The sequence below is a fragment of the Aythya marila genome (genome assembly GCF_965140915.1).
Source record: "Aythya marila genome assembly, chromosome: 30".
NCBI lineage: Eukaryota > Metazoa > Chordata > Aves > Anseriformes > Anatidae > Aythya > Aythya marila.
The window spans coordinates 227,610-250,524 of NC_139071.1; the positions used below are offsets into that span (position 1 = coordinate 227,610).

A 22,915-nucleotide genomic window follows, 5' to 3' on the forward strand; every position below is an offset into this window, starting at 1 on the left:
CTCAGGAAAACACCTGACTGGGATGGTCCTACAGCTCACAAGGGTGTGACACAGCATAGCTGCGAACAGGGCTGGTAGGCAGAGCTGCTCTGCTCATTCTTCAGCAAAGAACAGTCCCTTTGCCTCCTGGCACACAATAGATTTCACCAAGTTTTCGCATGAACTGTCAGGGAGTTCAAGAATCCAATAAGTAAGCATTACAGGGGTAACTGGGTTAAAATCAAGCAAAGAAAATGTCAGCAACTGTACTCTCCATTCAGATGATATATTTGCAAAAAAAAAAAAAAAAAAACTTAGAGCGGTGGAAAATTCAGACCTGTGGACTGAATTTTAGTTTCACCCATGTTCCTCCTTCCCTCTTGCTGCATAAGGACTACTTTGCAGCCCAAATTAGCCCCACCTTCCAGTGGTGCTCTCAGCCAGCACCACCTGGAGCTCAAGCAAGAATGCTAATGAAAGGTTCTCCAACAGAGAAAGGCTTGGGCTGGGGGTGCTCTAAACTTGCAATAGGTTTTCCTGAGGGAAGTCTGTTCTAACAATTTTCTGTCTTTTCCTATTCAAAAGAAAACTATGACCAATGTCAATAAATGCCCAACAGCAGCTCTGTGAGTGAGTTTCTCCTGCTGGCATTTGCAGACACACGGGAGCTGCAGCTCCTGCACTTCGCGCTCTTCCTGGGCATCTACCTGGCTGCCCTCCTGGGCAACGGCCTCATCCTCACCTCCGTAGCCTGTGACCAGCGCCTCCACACCCCCATGTACTTCTTCCTCCTCAACCTCGCCCTCCTTGACCTGGGATGCATCTCCACCACTCTGCCCAAAGCCATGGCCAATTCCCTGTGGGACACCAGGGCCATCTCCTATGAAGGATGTGCTGCACAAATCCTCTTTTTAGTATTCTTGGTGGTAGCAGAGTACTTCCTCCTCACCGTCATGGCCTATGACCGCTACGTTGCCATCTGCAAGCCCCTGCACTACGGGAGCCTCCTAGGCAGCAGAGCTTGTGCCCAGATGGCAGCAGCTGCCTGGGGCAGTGGCTTTCTCAATGCTGTCCTGCACACAGCCAACACATTTTCCCTGCCCCTCTGCCAAGGCAATGCTGTGGACCAGTTCTTCTGTGAAATCCCCCAGATCCTCAAGCTCTCCTGCTCAGGTGCCTACCTCAGGGAATTTGGAGTAGTTGTATTTAGTATTTCTGTATTATTTGGTTGTTCTGTTTTCATTGTTATTTCCTATATTCAGATCCTCAGGGCCGTACTGAGGATGCCCTCTGAGCAGGGACGTCACAAAGCCTTTTCCACGTGCCTCCCTCACCTTGCTGTGGTCTCCCTGATGGTCAGCACTGGCATGTGTTCCTACCTGAAGCCACCCTCTATCTCCTCCCCATACCTGGACCTGGTGGTGTCTTTTCTGTACTCGGTGGTACCTCCAGCGGTGAACCCCCTCATCTATAGCATGAGGAACCAGGAACTAAGGGATGCAGTGAGGACACTGGTAGAATATACAATTCTTCGGCGTATTCACCCATAATAATATGCCTAAAAGCAGAAATCCTAGTTTTTTTCTCAGAAAATCTCACAATATTTTTTCTCAATATTTGTCTGTATTATTATTTCCTATATTTTTTCTTATGTAAATATTATTTCTGGCCTCCTACTTGTTAACGATTTACCAATAGAACCAGGCTTCATGTGTAGATAAACTGGATAAGGAAGTCATCATAAATTCATTGATCTCCAGTGCCATCTCTTCCCATCTCCTCTAGAGCTGGGGGAGCAGCCCCAGCACGCTGGAGGGGCTCAGAGTCAAAAGCCCAGCTGCCACTTGGAGGAGCAGCCCCAGTGGCCCTCGGGGCTACACCTCACTGCCCTCTGGGCTCTGCCTCTCTGCTGCCTTTGGGTCCGGGCTGCTGCTTCCCTGGAGCCATGGCCATGGCCAGCAGCAGGATGTGGCCTTTTTGCTGCTGCTCTCTTCTGGTTTCCACATTGTTCTCTTGTGTTCTAGTTTTTTATATTATCCTTAAGGTCTCGTGTACCTTGGTGACAGTCCTGTGGTCTCTGAGTGGCATCCCTGTGGCTGCAGGCAGCAGAAGGCAATGTGCAGCCCTGGGTCACAGCTGGCATCCCTGATAAAACCGCAGAAACAAAAAGGGCTGCTCGGTGCAAATGCAGAAGCCTGGACCCCTCTTCCAAAGCTGCTGCCAGGAATAGAGCCAAGGGGTTGCTCCCTGCTCTTCTGTTTTCTGAGGTTCTTCACAGAGTGAAACACACCATTCTAAAGTCACAGGGTGGTCTGTGAGGGATATAGGGCTGGACTAAGAGTGTCCTTTATGACAGCACTTACCAAAGCAGACAACAGCTGGTCTTGGACCTGTCTGCATGGGACTGTGCCCTTTGCTGATTGGTGATGCCTGCTGGGAGAGTACACTAGAGCTGCCAGGAGAGGTCTGGAGCTTGCCACAGGTAACATACAGTGAGGAGTGGGTGAATATGAGTTAATAGAAGCTCGTAAAATGAGTGACCTTCCAAAGAAGAGTCCTGTAAAGGAAAAGGTGAATCTGAGGAATAAGATAAGGAGGATCTGATATTGATAAGGAAGGCTCTGCAATGCCAGGAGAGACATTGACGAACCACCAGCAGAGGGGCCATAAGACTGCAGAGTAATTGATACCCAACATCTCTGAGGCTTCATGGGCTAGGTCTTGTGCAGCACTCGCCAGCACTTTGTGCCCTTAGAGACACCCCATGGCCTTGCCAAACACTGCCCTGTGCTGCTGAGCCATCAGGGCAGATGGAAAAGGGCTCAGCAGCAGAGATCTCCACAGAGTTGGGTCTGCTGCCCACCCTGAGCAGCACGGGCAGGGGGGACTCCTCCAGAGGTCCCAGGGCACCACAGTCCCTGTCTCTGCACAGCAGCACTGCCAGCTCGGATCCCTGCATGGAGTATGGGCAGAGAAGGAGCAATGGCCAGCCAGGCAGCATGGACACACTGCCCTGGGCAAGGCTCCCTGGGAACTGGGATGGTCCTGGGGAAGCGCAGGGCAGCATTTCTCGGCCTGTGCACATGGGTAAAGGAGAAAGGTCTTCGTGCAGGCACCTGCTCGGGGCACGCTGCTCTGTGCCTGGGGCAGGCTGCTCTGTGCATGGGGCAGGCTGCTCTGTGCCTGAGCCAGGTCTCTTGTGCAGGCCTGGGGAGCGGGACTGGCCCTGCAGGTCACAGGCACTCTGTGCTGGGGATCTCCCATGCAAGAGAGCAAGGGTCCTGCAGCTTCACAGACCTCCATCTCCTGAGCCATGGCTGGCCTCAGCCCAGGGGCTGATGGGGAGCCAGAGCCACCTTTGTCCCAGCAGTTACAGTGCCTTGCGAGGGGCTGGGGCTGTGGTGGTCGTGCTCAGAGCCCTGCATCAGCCTGCGGTGGGCATTGCCCTGGGGCCAGCTTAGCCTGGTCTGCTGGGCAGGGCTGGGGAGAGGGCAGGGAGGTGGGGAGAGGTGGGCAGGCGCTGGGCTGGGCTGGGCTGGGCAGTGCCCGGCAGAGGGCAACAGCAGTGTCATGGAGTGGTGGGAACATGCAGTGGAGGGCTCCCAGCAGGGCTTGGTGCTGCAGAGCCAGGGTTGCACAAAGGGAACCTAGAGCTGCAGGGGCAGGGGAGAGGAGGCCGCTCTGGGCCCTTGCTGGTCTGGGCAGAGCAGGAATGGGGCGCAGAGCATTCATTCCCTCACTGCAGCCTGTCAGTGAGATGGGGAAGATACTAAAACTTATCCGAATTAGTATTTAGCCACATATATGGTAAAGTATCCTAATTATCAGGGATATGAATGAGAACCTAAAAACATCGTAATTATAGGGATGTAGATGAGAACCTTGTGAGAAGCAGATGTAAAAACGAAGATATCACTCAAGGCCAATGGATGAGAGAAGGACGAACAACTCATTAGGAAAGGATGAACAACTTGTTGCCAGGAAACAAGGCAAAGATAAACACAAAACTTCTAAATACTGTCCAACAGCAGGTCAAAGTCCAGAAAGGTAAAAAGTTTAACCTCCTCTTCCTCGTTGCCTTCATCCTGAAAGACCCCTGCCCACGAGCACTGGGCTACACTGTGCAGGCGCAACCGAAAGGAGCTAAGGGCAGGGAGTATGGAAATGAGTACTTGGAAGAGGTCCACCTTTTGGGGGAAATTAATGAATATGTATTAGAGCTCATGTAATATGTCACAGTATTCATGTACATGTATAAAGTTGTGAGAGCCGACCAGGCAGGTGCGCACCTTTTTGAGGGAACCTATTCCCAGTGCGCCCGGTGCACCGCAATAAAGTATACCTACTTTACAACCCTATGGCTGTGGAGTCTTTTCCGCACATCACCAGGACCTGCAAGGTGGTCATGGAGAGTCCAGGGCTAGGCTCTGCCCCATGGCCACAAGCCCTGTCTGCCCTCTTCCTGCCATGCTCCGTGCAGTGGCTGCAGCAGAGGGGACCCCCAGCCAGCTCCTGCATGGGGCTCTGCCACCCACCTCGCCCTGGCCCTCTCCAGCGCACTTCTTGTTGCTCTCTGATGGACACCAGGACCTCCCTGTGCGTGCCAGCCAGCACATCTGCTGAGGGCTAGTGTGGCTTCTGCAGGGGCAGGGAGATCAGCAGCGCCCTTGCAACCCTCTGCCCTGGGCCTGCCTCTCCCTTTGCCCCTGACCCCAGCCTTGTCCCTGCTGGCAGGAGTGCTCTTGGCATGCGCTTCCTGGCCTCCCCTCACCTGTGCACAGCTGCAGCCCACTCACGCTGCTGGCACAAGCGTGTCCTCACAAGCAGCACCACCCCTTGGGCTGCTTCTCCTGGACTCCCCTACCCACTGCCTCGACTCCTTGTCTCTTCTGGGCCCCACCTTTCACACCCAAATGCATCTCTTGGCTGTCACTTTCCTCTCCCCAGCCTCATAGGGTGACAGGGCCAGGGTGGGACAGGTTACTTTGTGTGATGTAGTTCTTGTGTAATTTGCACTGGTGATGGCACAAAGGGACAGTTCCTTCACCAGTGATCAACATCCTTTTTCATTTTAGGCCACAAATCAACATTGTTCACTCCACTTAGAGTGTTTTTCTTTATCTTGTGAATGAACTAAATTATGTCTCCTTGATTAGTCTGAGGCACAATGCAGTGCTTTTTTGCCTTCTACCACTACAGCACAATATATATGACTTTTCTTTACTCTGTGCATTGACCTGATGAGTCATTTTACATTTTTCATTTTCATACTCATAGTTCGAAGGGGATGATTTCCCAAAGTGGGGCAAGCTGATGGGTTCTGTTTCAGCCATTTGAAGTGTCCTGTTCTGGAGTCTTGCAGACTGAATTTGCCGCAGATGACCCAGGATGGTAAATGGATGTTCAGCTGTCTAGTAGAAACAAAGGAGAGTATCTTGGGTTCCCAATGGCCATTTCAACTTTGGGTCAGTCTCAGGAATTCACTGAAGAAGGGGTGTGTCCTTGAAGGGGTTTGTGTTCTGGGCTGGACTATAATTGCACGGATAAAGAGCACTGCTGGCAGTGGAGTTTCCCTGGGAACTCCTACCTCCACCTGAATCCCCCAAAAGGCTCTGGTCTCCTGCAGGTCCTTTCTGACAACTGCAAATCCAGGGAATTATCTCAAATACAATGGGGTCTCTCATGCTTTTTCCTGATTGCTTATGGTCAGACAGAAAAGCTCTGCCTCAATACCCAGTAATTTCTTTGGTACTTAACTAATAGAGCAACTACTCATCACTTCAGAAGATTCAATCCCTTCTATAAAATGTCACACAGTGTAGTTTCTACCATGAAAAAATGTGAATTGTCAGGATGTAAATTCATCACAGGAAAATAAATACTGGTGTTCACCTGTACTTGCATTGTCATCGCTTTATCTATCATGATGTGCTCCTTCATCAGCCAGGTACTTGCATCTATGTTGATGAAACAGTCCATGTTGGATGTCCCCTTTCCAGCTGCCTGTCTGGACCTATGCACTTCCCATGATTCTCCTGGTTTGCCCTCCCCTTATTCTTTGATCATTCAGACCACTCTCACTGACCCAGTTGCTGCTTTGAGCTTTGAGTTAGAAGCAGCCCAGCTTGCCCATCTGTCAGTAGTCTGTCTAATTGTTTCCTTAGCAGGAACCTCATCTTTTAGAACATCCTATCAATCATCCTGTTGGGAAGGTAAACCTCACAGAAGGCATACAAGATGAAGAGCTTGTTTTTTGTTGTTGTTTGTTTTGTTTTGTTTTGTTTTGTTTTTGTTTTAATTGCTGCATGTTTTCCTGTTCTTTGGTTGGAAATAGGAAAAAAACTTCTGCATCTGTGTGCTGCCAGGTCTCGTAGTAAAGCAGGTAGGAGTTGGTGCAAAGGGGCTGTAACATCCAGCTGCAGCCTTGAGTGAAGTCTGTTGTAAGGAAATGAGAAGCAATTACCTGGTGGCCAGTAAGAGAAATGGCAGGGCTGGGGTGGTGAGGAGCAAGGTTGTCCATGCAGCGTCAGACCTCAAGTGTCTGCTTTTCCTCCCTATGCAAATCTCCAAAGGAGACACCCAGGATCAATATCACTTAGAGAATGATGCTCCAAACTGAAATGCAACAAAATTCTCCCTTTAAAATGAGAAAATATTTTATTAGTGCTTTTTGATATCTTCTTCCTTAACTACAACATGAAAGCTCCCAAATTAGCTGAAGAATTCTTGATGTCTTGAAGAAAATTATGGAAGAGATGTTAGGAGTTTCTTCATTTTAATGAGTTCCGCAGTGTATTTTGGTGCTGAGTATATGAAGCTCAGGTATTGAGAGGAGAATGATGCAATTGCTTGAGAAAGTAAAGCCAGAAGGAAAAGTTGAAGTGACTTGGAGTATTAATGGGCCCCTCTGATGGCTATTACTAAGACAGCCTCCTCAGGGACTTGTTAGAGCAGCTAATTGGAGGCCATGATTACAGACAGGCAAAGGCACTGTGCTGAAAAAGGTCTTGGTTGGTTTTAGTGAAGCAGAAGGACCAAGGCCTGGCCGCACATACTGGGAGGGCAGATCCTGCACCCTATGCCTGGCTTAGGGCTCTTCCTGGGGGTCTGTGGGATGTGGTGGGCAGTGTGATGCCAGAGAAGAACAGTGGCATGACACCTCTCTGCCTCTGCACAGGGTTGCAAGGTTGCAGTGAGTCTCCATTGCAATGACTATATCTCATCTACTCATAAGCTCTAGCAAAGGGGACAAAAATGTCAGGGCTGTTGGGACCTTCCATTCTTGCCAGCACCCTCTGCCTTCTCTGCAGGCTTTACTATGCTGTCTTATACTTTGCCCTATCTCCTTGAAGACTGCAGACACCCATCTCTGTTCACCACCTTGCTCTCATCCCAGCATTTCCATCATTTCACTAATGTCTCATCAACCCTCACCAGCTTTTCCTTGAAACATAAAAACAGGGTCTTATCATGGACACTCTTCAGGTGACCTCTGGTACCATAGCACTACTCTTTGAGGGATGTTTCTTCATCCCTCTGTCCAGTGCCAACCTTCCAAGGTGCACTTTGTAGCAGTTTTTCACTCCTGCTCTTTCTTACTGCCAAAGAAATGTTCATCAGGGTGGAAACCACTCCTAAAGTAGACATCCCAACCCATCAGCCTTCTTGCAGCCTGTCAGCCAACCAGACACAAGTCACCAGCATCTTCCAAGCCATGCGCCTGCTGTTGGCCTTGCAGCTTCTTGGCTAGACACACCAAAGCCTTGTGCTTCCTGCTGTCCAGTCATATACACAAGCATAAGGGACATGACAACCCATATTGGGGCCTTCTTTCTACATGGGTCCTCCTGGTCATGTAGGCAGAGGGGATCCCACAGTCAGCGTGCCAACCAGGTGCCTTCTGCTGGACTACCAGGACCACTGGGACATGTCAGCTGAAAAGTACAGATCTCAGGTGAAAGTCAAGGGTGACCAGGCAGCTAGTCCAGATGGAAGTGACCTCACAGTCCCTTTCCATGATGCATTCCTGCTGCTGCCCTATCAACTTCGGAGACAGAAGTGACCTCACAGTCACCACCACAGTCACATTCCTCCTGCTGGTGCATGAGATCCTGAGGCAGAGCTGAGCTCATTGGAGCATTCCCACCCATCTCCTCCTTGTGGCCTACAAGCTGACCAGATCCATGGCCCCTCACATTCAGCTTTGAATGCCATGTGACTGCATAGCAACCCGAAGATTCATGCCTTGCCCTAGGGGGCCAAGCACCTAAAGTTATGGGTTAGGAAAAGGGTTGAAGGTGAGAAGGTTGAAGCACAGGAACAGGGGCATGGGTGTTGTTCAAGTATGGGATTAGGGATTAGGGTTCACATTTCTATGTTAGAGAATAATCAAAGGTTTAGTGGGAGGGTTTATTGTTCTGCTTGGGGTGTCAGGTCTGTGGGTAGGGTATGTGCAAGTTCTTTGTTTTAGGGTTTTGTTTAGATCTGCAAGAAGTCTAGGGCTAAATAGAGCATTTTAAAAGTAGTGTTATGGGCAGGGATCAGGGTGAGCAAGAGAGTAAAGATAATGTAGTGGGGCTACGGACTACTTTTGGCTTCAAGGGATATTGTGGTCAAACACTAGTGCAGTGTATTCCCATCAGGGTGTGAAGTAGCATTTAGGTTTAAGTATTAATGTTACAGGTTAAAATAGGGCAAAGCCCTCACATGACTGCTTTAAATCAGCTTTACTGCAGGATCAACATTACCTGAACATTCTTACTTCTTCAAAATCATTAGTTTCTGCTGTCCAGGTTTTCCTATCCTCCCTCAAATCTCATATCTCTCCTAGCCAGGCTTCTCCTGACTTCCCAATATCAGTTATCTTCTTAGGGACAGCTTTCTGATGGCTTTCATGAACTCAGAGTATCTGACTAACCTCTATTGGCTATTCTGTTCCTGAGAAAGAAGCAGCTCCTAAGCCAGCATGGAGAAGGACACAAAGGCCTGTAGCAGCACCCTGCACAATGTGCCCAGCAGCTGAAGTGTGCATCCTGCCTACAAGATTTGGTTCCAGAATGGCTCCTACAGACCCAGGGTAACTTTTTGCAGGCCTTTATGCATGCTTCGTGTTCCCACAGGCATCTTGGAGGCAGTGGCCCCCTTTGTGTAGAAAAATGAAAGCAGCCCTGAAGGATGACCAGATCTGGCCCACAAGGCTTTAAATAGGCTCAATTATTCTGCAGTCTTATATGCCTTCATCTGCTGGCTCTTCAGTGCCTGCCCTGGCATTGCAGAGCCTTCCTTAGCCCCTAGACCCCTCAAATATGCTTTTCCCCCTAACAGATTCTTTGGATGGTCACTCATTTTATGAGGTTCTATTCACTGAGCACATCACTTGGCTCCCCTGACATTTCCTGGCAGATCCAGTTGCCTCTCCTGGCTGGCATCAGCCATCAGCCCCAAAGCAGGGGCACATTCCCATGCAGATGAGTCCAAGACCAGTTGTTGTCTGCTTTGGTAAGTGCTGTAATAAAGGTAGCTCTATGTCCTGCCCTTGGTCCCTCACAGACCACCCTAGTACTCTCAGCCTGTGTCCTTCACTCCATGACAAACCCCAGAATACAGAAGAGCAGGGAGCAATCCCTTGGCGCTATTCCTGATGACACATTTGGAGGAGGTATTGATGCTTCTGGGTTTGCCTTGAGCAGCCCCTTTTGTTTCTGTGGTTCTATCAGGGAGGCCAGCTGTGACCCACGGCTTCACATTACCTGCTGCTGCCTGCAGCCACAGGGATGTCACTGCAGAGACCACAGGACTGTCAGCAAGGCATATGAGACCTCAAGAGCAACACGGATACAAGAGCACAAAGAAACAAAGTGGAAGCCAAAAGAGAGCAGTAGCAAAAAGGCCATGTCCTGCTGCTGGCCATGGCCATGGCTCCAGGGAAGCAGCAGCCCCAACCCAAAGGCAGCAGAGATGCAGAGTCCAGCGGGCAGTGAGGGGCAGCCCTGAGGGCCACCAGAGCTACTCCTCCATGTGGCAGCCGGGCTCTTGGCCCTGAGCCCGTCCTGCATGCTGGGGCTGCTCCCCCAGCTCCAGAGTAGATGAAAAGAGATGGCACAAGAGACCACTGAATTTCCAATGACATCCTTGTTGAGTTTATCTACACAGGAAGCAATGTTCCATCAGAAAATAATTAACCTGTAGGAGGCTAAGGATAATATTTTATAAATCAGAAAAATATATATAGAGAGAGAAAATAATAGTACAGATAGATAATAATAAAAATATGTAAAAACTTTCTGAGAAAAGCAGGGATTTCTGATTATCGGCATATTATTATAGGCGAATATGCTGAAGAATTGTGTATTCTACCAGTGTCCGCATTGCATCCCTTAGTTCCTGGTTTCTCATGCTGTAGATGAGAGGGTTCACTGCTGGAGGCACCACCGAGTACAGAACTGCCACCACCAGGTCCAGGTATGGGGAAGAGATGGAGGAGGGCTTCAGGTAGGCAAACATGGCAGTGCTGATAAACAGGGAGACCACGGCCATGTGAGGGAGGCACGTGGAAAAGGCTTTGTGCTGGCCCTGCTCAGAGGGGACCCTCAGCACTACCCTGAAGATCTGAATATAGGAAATAACAATGAAAACAGAACAACCAAATAACACAGAAACACTGAATACAATTAATCCAGCTTCCCTGAGATACGCATCTGAGCAGGAGAGCTTGAGGATCTGGGGGATTTCACAGAAGAACTGGTCCACAGCATTGCCTTGGCAGAGGGGCAGGGAAAATGTGTTGGCTGTGTGCAGGACAGCATTGAGAAAGCCACTGCCCCAGGCAGCTGCTGCCATCTGGGCACAAGCTCTGCTGCCTAGGAGGCTCCCGTAGTGCAGGGGCTTGCAGATGGCAACGTAGCGGTCATAGGCCATGACGGTGAGGAGGGAATACTCTGCTCCAACCAAGAAGAGTGAAAAGAGGATTTGTGCAGCACATCCTTCATAGGAGATGGCCCTGGTGTCCCACAGGGAATTGGCCATGGCTTTGGGCAGAGTGGTGGAGATGGACCCAAGGTCAAGGAGGGCGAGGTTGAGGAGGAAGAAGTACATGGGGGTGTGGAGGCGGTGGTCGCAGGCTACAGTGGTGAGGATGAGGCCGTTGCCCAGGAGGGCAGCCAGGTAGATGCCCAGGAAGAGCGCTAAGTGCAGGAGCTGCAGCTCCCGCGTGTCTGCGAACGCCAGCAAGAGGAATTCACTCACAGAGCTGCTGTTGGCCATTTGCTGTTTCTGGGCGTGGGGTCCTGCTGAAGGAACAGAAAAACACTGATAGTTTACAACAGAGTTTTCTTGGAAAAAAATATTTCAATTTTTCATGTAAGCCTCTATTTCTCATTTCAGAGGAAAACTCATCACATTTCTCATTTAATCCCTCCCAAACAAATCTCCACTTCCGTTCAGACTTTTGGCAGGTTCCTTTCATGACTTCTGACTGATGCTGCTTACGGGTTTCACTGAGAGCACGGACTCTGTGTGGGCTTTGCGGGAGTCAGCCCTGCCCCAAAGCAAGTTCATATGGTGATTTCTATTTGTCTCTTTCATTCTAGCTGCTCCACCACACCTGAAGGTTGTTTATGAGGCATAAATCCTAAGCATTTCTACTGTACTTAAGTAAACCTTGTGGATCATCAAAGGGACGTTGTCCTTAGTGCAGTGTCCTTTAGAGAGCACATCCAGTCTGTCTGTCAGTCATAGTGTCAACTGTCCTGTGCTGGTGTCTCTTTGGAGAGAAGAATCCAGTCTCAAAGCACACATTTCCAGACACCTCACCCTGTACTCCCCTTTTCCCAAGCACACTGAGGGCTCACTCCAAGTGCATGTGAAACCCCCATCCCCAGCCAGCCTGGGAACAAGAACAGCAGCAGCATGACCAGGTGGAAAAGCCAGGAGGAATGCCAGCGTGCTGCTGCCAGGGGAGGCAAGGCCAGGGAGTGACAGACGGACACTCAGCAGACCCTCCTGTGCTGCAGCTCTGCCTGCAGAGGAGGCAGCTCATGCTCATTGCAAATGCTTTGTGCTCTGCTTTGGCCTGCAGACACCTCCCAAAGACAGGAGGTTTGTAGCTCCTAAAGATCAGCTTAGACCAAACCTTAGAGGACCACAATGTGATGTTGGTGCTGTCTGTGAGATGAGGCTTGGGAAGGTACGTTACACATTTCACCACTGACAGACTGATTTCTCAGTGCAATACTCCAGGAGTTTCAGTCTCCTGTACAAATCTGACAATTCATTACCACAAAACCTGCTCCCCTCCACAGCAGGAATGTGAAAGCACAGATGGCAGAAAAAGCCTTACCCTTCAGATAAATCAAGGCTCGATCTTCCTCTTGAAACGCCCCCTCATAATGTCATTTTCTAAAGCACTGCATAACCAGAGAGAACCATCTGGACATATGTTATATCAGCCATCGGATGTGCCAGATGTAGAAGACCTCTTTGGCAACTGCACCTGCATTGCCCTGCTGCCAGAGACTCACGGTGTCAAGAGCATGCAGATCTGTCCTGCCACACACTGCCCTCTGTTGTTGTGCTCCTCACTGCCTCCAAGCCCTCTCTCCTTCTCTCCTCTCCCTGTGCCACCTGCACTCAGAGCCCCCAGCCCTGCTGTGCTGTGCAGAGGAGCTGCTCCTGGGCAGAGCTGTCTCTCTGCACCGCTGCCCGCTTGCCAGGAGCTCCCCTTGAGCCTAGGAGACTGGCCATCTCAACAGCACAGCACCCAACCATGGCATCACAGAATCATAGAATATCCCGAGTTGGAAAGAACCCATAAGGATCATTGAGTCCAACTCCTGATTGCTTGCTCTGTGCCATTGCGCTCCCTCGAGGTGTCCCCAAGGCCTCAGGGATGACAGTTCCTTAAATCTCTCCTGGGGTGTGGTGTTTGAAACAGACTGAAGTCATCACTGACTGCTTCTCTCTGTAGATGTCAGAGACTGATTTTTTTAAAGTGTGATTTGTGCTGTTGGAGTGTGGTTGTCAAACATGTTGTGCTTTAACCTGTCAGGCACCTCAGCGCCACACAGATGTTAGCTCACACCCACCCCCCAAAAAAGATAATGGGTTGAAATAAAGACAGTTTAAAAGGACAGAAAATGAATATGAAAATGAAATGAATATGAAAATGAAATACTACTAATAAATACTAAGAAATTTAATTTTTATTATTATTGTATGTATAAAGGAAGTGATGCACAATGCAATTGCTCATCACACACTGACCGCTCGCTGCTCAACCTTTCCCCCAGCACGGGTCCCCCTGAACCTGGACAGCCTACATTAGGATCTCCTATGCAGGTCCCTTGACCTTACTTTGTTTTAGGGCAATACAAGTTTTCAGAAGGATTTGGAACATTTGCTTCCCTTTCTCAAATACTTCTTCTGCTGTGCTACCCCACGTAGCGATGTCATCAAGGTATTGCAGGTGTTCAGGAGCTTCCCCCTTTTCTAGAGCAGTCCGGATCAGCTCATGGCAAATGGTAGGGCTGTGTTTCCAGCCCTGGGCCAGTCAATTCCAGGTGGACAGGATGACCTAGCATGTGAAAGCAAAGTGGGGTCTTCACACTGCTGCCAGAGGGATGGAGAAAAATGCATTAGCAATATTAATTGTGGCATAGCGCTTGGCTGCCTTTGACTCCAGTTTGTACTGAATGAAGTTCTAGCATGCCCGGCACAGCAGCACTCAGCGCTGGTGTGATTTCATTCAGGCCACAAAAGTCCAACGTTATCTTCCACTCACCAGTAGAATTTTGCACTATCCATATGAGACTATTAAAGGGTGAGCAAGTGTTGCTGATCATTCCTTGGCTCTCCAGTCAATGAACCAGCTCATGCATGAGAATCAGGGAGTCTCTGTTATTGCAATATTGCCTCAGGCGCACTGTTGTGGTAGCGATTGGCACCTGCCGTTCATTGGCCATCAGCACCTCCACAGCAGCAGGGTCCTGTGAGAGCGTGGGCAAGGTAGACGACTGTTTCCTGTCCTCCTGTCCTCCAAGGCAGCTGTGCCATAAGCCCACCAATACCCTTGTGGACCTTTGAAGTACCCTCTCCTGAAGTAGTCTATGCCAAGGTTGCACAGAGCCTCCAGGCCAGTCCCAATGGGTTGCATTTGCCACTCCTTCCCAGTTGGACTCACTTCAGCCTGGGTTTGATGTGCCAGGCCAATAATCTTCAAAGTCGATTTGAGGATTGTCCCCTTTTGTCACTGATTGTCCCCTTCCTCCCCCTGGCTGGAGGCTGGGTCCCTCCAGTCCTGCTCATAGTATTAATTACGCTGTTGGGAGGACTGCCGCTAGAAACTGGAGCAGCAATTTTCTCAGAAGAACCACTTTTTGCCAATGTTATTTCCTTGCACTTCATGTATGCTTCCTTGCCTCTAGTGTGGAGGTAGATTTTTTGCACCCCAATTTCTCATGACCTTTCCATGGTCACACAGTCAAAACCACAGGGTGACACATAGTATGCACCCACTATATGAATTTTATTGATGCTTACACCTGATAGTTGAGGTATTGGTTAGTGCAGGTGAAGAAGAAGATGTATTCTCTTGTAGTTCTTGCACCTCATGAGAAAGTTTCTCTCAAGACGAAATGTAGGCCCATAGGGAAGAAGAGAGACTTTGTAATGCCATAGTTGCAAATTCTTCCACTGTGGGTTCCTCTTGGTCTTCCCAGGTCATTACTGCCAATGAGCTGGCATATGATGATGGTGTGCTCTGTACAAACTTCTGTCATATGGGTCGTGTGCACTTGACTTCACCTGGATCTCTGGATAGCTCTTTGTTGTCTAGGTTCCTACAAATCGCCTTCAGCATTGTTAATTCCCTCAGGTACTGGATATCCCTCAGCATGTTGGTCCACTTTCCTGGTTGACATACAAGACCTTTCTTGAAAGGATACCTTTCCTTCAGGCATGACAGGATTAAGTTCCCTTTGTCAGTCACCCCTTCCCTAGATTGGGATTTTGGCTGCTTGGCTTCCTTGTCCTCTAATTCCAGGCTATTGGTTCCTTTCTCCGAGAACTGGAGCAGCCAGGTGACAATGTGCTCACTGAGATAATGGCTGAAATCTGTTCCCATACCTTCTAGCTTACCCTGGGAAAGGGATCACTTGGTTTCTGATGTTTATTTGATCTCTTCTTCCTTGTTCTCCTGCTTCCATGATGGCCCTTCTTTGGTGATGGCCCTCAACATTTTCCTACTCCTTCCTTGTGTAGGTAGGAGTTTCTTCTCCTCTGAAGGATGGGCAGGGCCCAACACAGGAGTTGTTCTGGCTACAGGGTCTTTCAGAGGAGTTGGAGTGGCTGCAGGGCCCAACACAGGTTTTGGAGTGGCTATAGGGTCTATCACAGGGGTTGGTTTAACTTTGGGCCTATCTCAGGATCTGTAGTGCCTGCAGGGCCTGTTGCAGGGCTTGCAGTGGCTGCTGGGCCCTTCACAAGGGTTGGACTGGCTGATGAACCTGTCACAGGGGCTGGTGTGTGCCTGCAGGAAAAGTCACGGGTTGGGAGGTGTTGATTGTGGTTTGTTAAGCATATGTCAAGGCCCAGCACATTGCAGTGATTTGTGTCTCTTTGGAATTGCCAGGGTGATGACACACTTTTTTCAAGCAATTCACAGGTGTTTTATTTTATTTTTTTTGGATTCTGCACATTCTCAGAAGTGAAGTTCCAGAGCACTGGAGATGCCCACTGCTCTAGATGCCTGCCCATATCCTCCCACACTCCCTGCCATTCCTAGCTCTCCTGGCTATGGACAGATCTCTGGATGGCATGCTTAAGTAGTTGATTAAATTTAAACAAAACCTGAAACACATTCAGGAAACATCACAATAGGAATATGCTGGTTTTACCATCCCAAGGATATTCAAAGCTTTGAAAAGCTCTTGTTATTAGCCTGGAGGAGAAGGGGGAGGTGAAGGAGAAGTGAAGAGTGAAGAATTGAAAGAAAGCATCCCCCACTGCCCTGTATATATTTATATACATTTATATATATTTATAAATATATTTACTCCTATATTTACTCCTATAAATATATTTACTCCTATATATTTACTCCTTGAGAATAAAAGGCAAAGAGTGTAAAAGAGTGTAATTATTAATAGTTTCTAAGAGATGAAGAGATGGTTCCTGAGTTATGGAGGCGGCAATAATTTTCATAGAATCATAGAATCATAGAATATCCCGAATTGGAAGGGACCCATAAGGATCATCAAGTCCAACTGTTTTATCCTATCATAACTTAGTAATAATAATGATAATAATGATAATAATGATAATGATAATGATAATAATAATGATAATAATGATAATGATAATAATAATAATAAAAAAATAAAAATAATGTACTATTCATTAATATTATATTTATTATTTTATTTGTAATTAATTAATTTTATTTAATTTTATTAAATAAATCAACTTTCGTTAAATTTATTAATATTATTAATTATTTATTACGGTTAATAATATATTAATGTTGATATGTTATTAATATATCAATAATAAAATTATGATGATAATAATTAATTAGAATAACAATATAATTGTTATTAATATAAATACTTATAAAGTAATTTGAATGATGTATATGGTGTTATAAGTTGTCCCCTTAATTAATTTTCAGAGAGCATTGCATTAATAATAGAAAGGAATTCATTGAGTAAGCAACAGCAAGCAAAACAGCGCTGGGCGGCCGGGGAGTCTCAGCTCCACCAACGGCGTGCACCTCACCCCCGCCAGGGTCCCTTTTTGTATTTTGGTAATTCCGGGATTACGCAGCACATCCTGGTATATTCTGCGACTGCGCGCACTGTTGCTAGGGGGTCGTCTCTGTCCCTCTGTTGGTTGTGAAGATGAAGACCGTAGTCTTCCTCAGCGTTGTGGTTCAACTTCTTTTTTTAATTGGTCATGTTGGCCCAGCGTGAGACAGGAAGGCAGGATGTTGATACACTAGTTTAGCAACTTATCAGGAGATGGTTACATGAGCTTTGCAGCATTGTCTTTGAACAAAAGAGGCAACTGAGATGCAGAAGGAGAGAAGGGGAGGGGGTTCTCTTTTTTGTTACATTAAGCAAAAGAATTTTCATAGTGTCTAGCCAAGTATTATACAGCTCCTTACTTCAGCAGGGAGCTTTCGCAACTCCCGCTCCTCAAACGGAACTCCTTGTTTTTATAACACAAAAGACAATGAACAAACATTTATTGTGTATTACATATGGTATGGAAAGAGGGGTGGTTATTGTTCTAGTTTTGGCTGCGATAGAGTTAATTTTTCTTCCTAGTAGCTGGTATGGTGCCGTGCTTCATATTTATACAGAACAGTTTGGTATGAAAGGACCTTAAAGATCACATAATTCCAACTCACATGCCATAGGCAGAGACACCTTCAACTAGACCAGGTTGCTGAAAGCCCCATCCAACCTTGCCTTGAACACCTCCAGCGACAGGGCATTCACAACTTCTCTGGGCAGTCCCAGAGTGTAGCTCCTCATTTTAGTGGGGTTCAGGACAGTGCCCAGAGAAGTTCTGCCAAGATGGGATTCAGGGCCTAAAGCACCTGCCCTGTGTAGAGTGGCTGAGACACCTAGGTTTCTCTGGCCCAGTTGCACAGAGTCTCCAAGCAGAGCAAAAGTAGCCTGAGACTGCCTGATGGGTGGTTTTGGAGCTACTTTCCTTTCTAGGGGAAAATGGCATGACACAGAAATGATGCCACCAAGTTGACTTCAGGATGTTGAGACTGGACATGAAGAGAAAGAAATCGCTGTCTCCTACTGCCCCAGGAAGAGGCTTGAGCAATGTGTGAAGGGAAAGGATCTCCCTTCCCAGGGGATGGGAGTCAAGGCCTGGCCCTTGTGCTTGGTGAAACACATTCAACTTTCCTACATATCAGTGTCACCTTCGCATTGTCTTTGTCTACTTGTCCTCACTGCCTCCAATGCTCTGCTCTAACAAGCTCCAAGGGAGGCTATTTCAGTGCTGTCCCTCAGGGGGACACTGCAGGAAACTTGCCTCTGACTCGGACTTCTTGAGAGACGTCTTCAATTGTCTCTCAGTGCCTGAGGTTCGTGGGCTCATCACCAAAGCCACCAGAGAGGTCATTACAATGCCTTAGGCTGGGTCTCTGCTGGTGAGCTGGACAGAGAGGGCTCCTGGCAAGAGGGTCCTGGTGCAGAGAGACAGCTCTGCCCAGGAGCAGCTCCTCTGCACAGTGCAGCAGGGCTGGGGGCTTGGACCGCAGGCACCTGGGCAGAAAGGGATTCCAGGCAGCCTGGAGGGTCTGGGCAGAGGAGAGCTCAGTGCAGGAGAAACCTTCATAGCTGTGCACACAGTAAGTCTCTGGCTGCTGGACAGTGCAGGGGAGGTTCCTGGAAGGGGCTCCTGGATCTGGGACGTCTCTGCCTGTCCAGGAGCTGCCAGGATGTCTCTCGTGGCTTGTGCAGTGTGGAGGAGAAGGTGTTGCAGGGCACCTGCAGGGGTGCCCATGGCTGTGGTACAGAGCAGGATCCCTGCTGTGCCCCAGGGCCTGTGTGCTGGGGCAGGGCCTCTGCTGCCTGCCAGGTTCAGCATTCAGCCTCCCCAGGGGCTCTGGGGAGAAGCTGTGGGTGGAAGGAGCCCCCCCCCAGCAGGGCAGGGCAGGGGCCTGCTGCCTGCTGCCTGGGGCTGACTGCTCACAGCCCCACACCACCCCAAGGCATTGCACAGGGGACTTTTCAAGTAGAAATTCAAGACAGAGACTACTGTTAATAGACACCCTTTAGGTGTCTCTGTCTCCATTTTCCAGCTTCAGTGACGCGGCAGATTGCATACTAATGGTGTGGTTATATTTGTCTAGGAGACTGACACTACTAGAGCATTACACTAAGATACATAGGTTGGTGCAGAGCCTCTGAAAGTCCCTCCACTCGTCTCTGATTATAGTCTGATCCTGTTCTATTTTCTCCTCTAGGTATTTTGTTCATTAGGACCAGCAAACAGAGCAATGTCTCCAGACCTTTCCCTGTACCCAAGAGGAGTCTGCAGGGCAGAGCTGAGCACACAGCAAGTCAGATTGGGTCTGTGAGCATGGATAGAGAAGAGATGTGTGGACAGAGACAGTTCCCAGCTGGGGCATCTGCAAACAGAGACACACATACAGAATGAGAGGTAAATGGATTCAGAAACGCCGTGGAAGGAGGATTCAGAAAGCTCTCTGCCCTCTCCTGCATTACAGGTGCCTTCCCCAGAGCAAAGCCCCAGTTTCCTTTCCCACCCAGCACAGCCCTTTTCTCTGCTGCCTCGTGGCCCAGGCCAGAAGTAAACCCCTCAGCATCTGCACCTCCTGGAGAGAAGAGGTGAATTGTACCGCAGTGTGGCGTGCAGCAAAGAAGCTGACATCACCAGTCTTGCAGTGGTGCTAACTGTGAGGTGGAAGGCAAAGCTGGGTAGGGAGAAGGCTTTATGTCATACATGCCTGCCTTTCTCTTCTTGCTTCATTTCTTCGGAACATCACAGAATTCTTCTTTGTTTCTCCGCCTGTCCCAGGTGCTCTTACTGTCTGCTTATGTGATGCTCATACAGGTCAGCACTATCCTGGACCTAATTCACAGGGACGTTCAATGGAGGTATCTTCACTGGAACTAAGTGCCAGATATCAATTTAAATTTGTCAATTATCATCTCACATAGTTGTTATGGTTGGGGAAAGAGCTGGCTTCTTCCTCAAGCAACCGAGGGAGTCGGGATTCTATAGGTAATGGCTGAGGCTCTTCTCAGAGACATCTCTCCTAACCTGTCAGAACCTTTTCATCCTTCAAAAGGTCCTCATGCCCAGAGGGAACAAATGCCCAACATCAGCTCAGTGAGCGAGTTCCTCCTGCTGGCATTTGCAGACACACGGGAGCTGCAGCTCCTGCACTTCGCGCTCTTCCTGGGCATCTACCTGGCTGCCCTCCTGGGCAACGGCCTCATCCTCACTGCCATAGCCTGTGACCACCGCCTCCACACCCCCATGTACTTCTTCCTCCTCAACCTCGCCCTCCTCGACCTGGGCTGCATCTCCACTACTCTGCCCAAAGCCATGGCCAATTTCCTCCAGGATAACAGGGCCATTTCTTTCGCAGGATGTGCTGCACAGGTCTTTCTGCTACTCTATTTCATTTCAGCAGAGTTTTCTCTTCTCACTGTCATGGCCTATGACCGCTACGTTGCCATCTGCAAGCCCCTGCACTACGGGAGCCTCCTAGGCAGCAGAATTTGTGCCCAGATGGCAGCAGCTGCGTGGGGCAGTGGTTTTATTTATTCTGTGCTGCACACTGCCACTACATTTTCATTACCACTTTGCCATGGCAATGCCCTGGACCAGTTCTTCTGTGAAATCCCCCAGATCCTCAAGCTTTCCTGCTCAGATGCCTACCTCAGGGAAGTTGGAGTGGTTGTGGCTGGTGTTTGTTTAGCCTTTGGTTATTTTGTTTTCATTGTGGTGTCCTATGTGCAGATCTTCAGGGCTGTGCTGAGGATTCCCTCACAGCAGGGAAGGCATAAAACCTTTTCCACGTGCCTCCCTCACCTGGCTGTTGTCTCCCTGTTTATCTGCACTGCAATCTTTGCCTACCTGAAGCCCCCTTCCATCTCTTCCCCATCCCTGAACCTGGTGGTGGCAGTTCTGTACTCGGTGGTGCCTCCAGCAGTGAACCCTCTCATATACAGCATGAGAAACCAGGAGCTCAAAGATATCCTGAAGAAGATGACTCAATCAGTAGTCTTTTGGCTGAAATAAGATTCCGCATGTCACAGAATCACAGAATCACAGAATTTCGAGGTTGGATTGTGCAACCTGTTAAAGTTCCAGAATATGTGCATTCACTCCACTTCTTGGTGGCATAGAATCAATATGGCTTACACACAGACCTTTGTACATGTATGTATTGTCCTTATATATCAGTATGGTATGGCATGGCATATCCCATGTTCCAGCTGTGTAATAAATGTGGATTTCCTTACTGCTGGTGTTTTGTGCTTGGGCTTTTCTCCAAATTTACGTAAAGAGCAGGCTGAAGAAATAGTCTTTGTGAGGCTCTGCTGCTCTGCTTGAGCTCTGCACAGGCTAAAGGGAATATGGCATGGGGCAATGCAAAAAGGGATGTCCTGGTCTGAGTCTTTATGTAATGGTGCAGAGTGCTCCTGGAGGTGGTGAAAGATCCAAAGGAGGTCTTCCTGGGGCTGTGTCCCCATGGCTTTTTGGAACCACAGCCCTCTGTGAGCAAAATTTGGAAACGCATCATTTTGCTCTCCCCAAACACATCATTTGAACACCTCAAAGGATGGGACAACCACAGCTTCTCTGAGCAACCAGATGCATGACTGCATTCTTTACGATTGCTCAGCAACTTTACGATTCCTACCAAGAAGGCAAACAGCTTAAGTTAAACGTAGGAGAGGAAATGAAAGTGAGGGTTTTAGATCCCAGAAACCAGGCTTAGGGATTAGAGCTTTCCTGGGTTAGGCATAGCACACAGGCTTAGGGTGTTTAGGTCCATATTTAGGGTATGGGAAAGTTTTTTGGGATAGGGTTTTGTTTAGGGCTGGCCTGAGTGCTAAGGATAAATAGAGTATTTCTATCCTAGTGAAAAGGACAAGGATTAGGGTGAGAGGGAGGTTAACGGTAAAGGCTTATGGTTTGAGCTTTGGCTTCAAGGGAAGGTTTGAGGTACAGCAGGAGGGTAGTGGATTACAGTCAAATTGAGGAGTAGCAGTTAGGGGTTAGAAATACAGTAAGAGTCTAAAGGGAACGTTTTCAGAGTCAGAGTTGCAGCAGCATCAATATTACCTGAACCCCCTCACCTTTTCAACATTGTTACTTTTTGATGGCCAAGCCCCTCTTCTCTCCCCCAGATCACACAATTCTCCTCTCCAGGCTTCTCCTGACCTCCCCATGTCAGTCATCTTCTACAGGGCACCATTCTGATGGTTTTCATGATCTCAGAGTATGTCTCACCTCTGACAGCTACTCCAATCCTGAGACAGAAGAGGTGTTGTAGTCGGGAGGGGAAAAGGTACAAAGGAGTCTAGGAGCAGCCTGCACAACGTGCCCAGCAGCTCTGCACCAACCCAAAAGTGCTTTTCCTACCCACCAGATATGGATCTAGAATGTACCTCTCCTTCAGGCCTGGCAGGGAGTTGCTCCACCAGTCTCCTGCTCACACTCCCTGATGGCCCTCAACCTCTCCACCTCCTCCTTGAGCTCTGCCACCAGGCTGACCAGGTCATCTACCTGCTTGCACCTCACACACACAGTGTCTCTGCTGCCCTCAGAGGGCAGCAACAGGCTCAGGCACTCCCTTCATCCAGAGACCTGAACTGCTGCATTTTTGAGCCGGCAGTCAGTCTGGGTGGATACAAACTTCTTAGGGAGAGCTCTCTGCCTGGTGTAGACCATTGTGGCCTAGCTAGTGGAAGACAGCCATTAGAGGATTTGTTCTTATGGGCGGGGGGCCCTCCCTGCTCACCCTCCCTCTGGTCCTTGCCATGGGCCACAGGGGACTTCTGCTCTTGCACCTGGAGCACCTCTCCACCTCCTTCTTCACTGATGTTCGTGCCTGCAAGGCTGTTTCTCACTCCTCTTACTCTCCCAGCTGCTGTGTAGAGCAGCGTTTTTTTTTTTTTTTTTTTTTTTCCATCTTAAATATGCTCTCACAGAGGTACAAACAACATCGCTTATTGGCTTGGCTCTGGTAAGCAGTGGGGCCCTTACCTAACGTGGGGAAACTTCTCGATTCTTCTCACAGAAGCTACCCCTATGGCCCCCTGCTACCAAAACCTTGCCATGTAAATCCACTACAGTTGGAGAGCCAAGGAGTGATCAGCAAGACTTGCTCACCTTTTAATAGTTCCATATGTCCAGTGTGAAAGTCTAATGGCGA

The 22,915-nt window shown here is 48.8% G+C and overlaps 2 protein-coding genes across 2 annotated transcripts; one reads left to right on the forward strand and one right to left on the reverse strand.

The window, feature by feature from the left end:
- Positions 1-587: 587 nt before the first annotated feature.
- Positions 588-20,772, forward strand: LOC309888836 (olfactory receptor 14C36-like; the record flags this gene model as incomplete). The annotated part of the gene is made up of 2 exons (XM_082781441.1): positions 588-1,152; positions 20,402-20,772. 2 exons carry the CDS (start codon positions 588-590, stop codon positions 20,770-20,772), a joined length of 936 nt encoding a protein of 311 aa, XP_082637567.1.
- On the reverse strand, positions 10,300-11,256 carry LOC309888737 (olfactory receptor 14J1-like; the record flags this gene model as incomplete). The annotated part of the gene is made up of 1 exon (XM_082781255.1): positions 10,300-11,256. Exon 1 carries the CDS (start codon positions 11,239-11,241, stop codon positions 10,300-10,302), a length of 942 nt encoding a protein of 313 aa, XP_082637381.1. The 5' UTR covers positions 11,242-11,256.
- Positions 20,773-22,915: the final 2,143 nt, after the last annotated feature.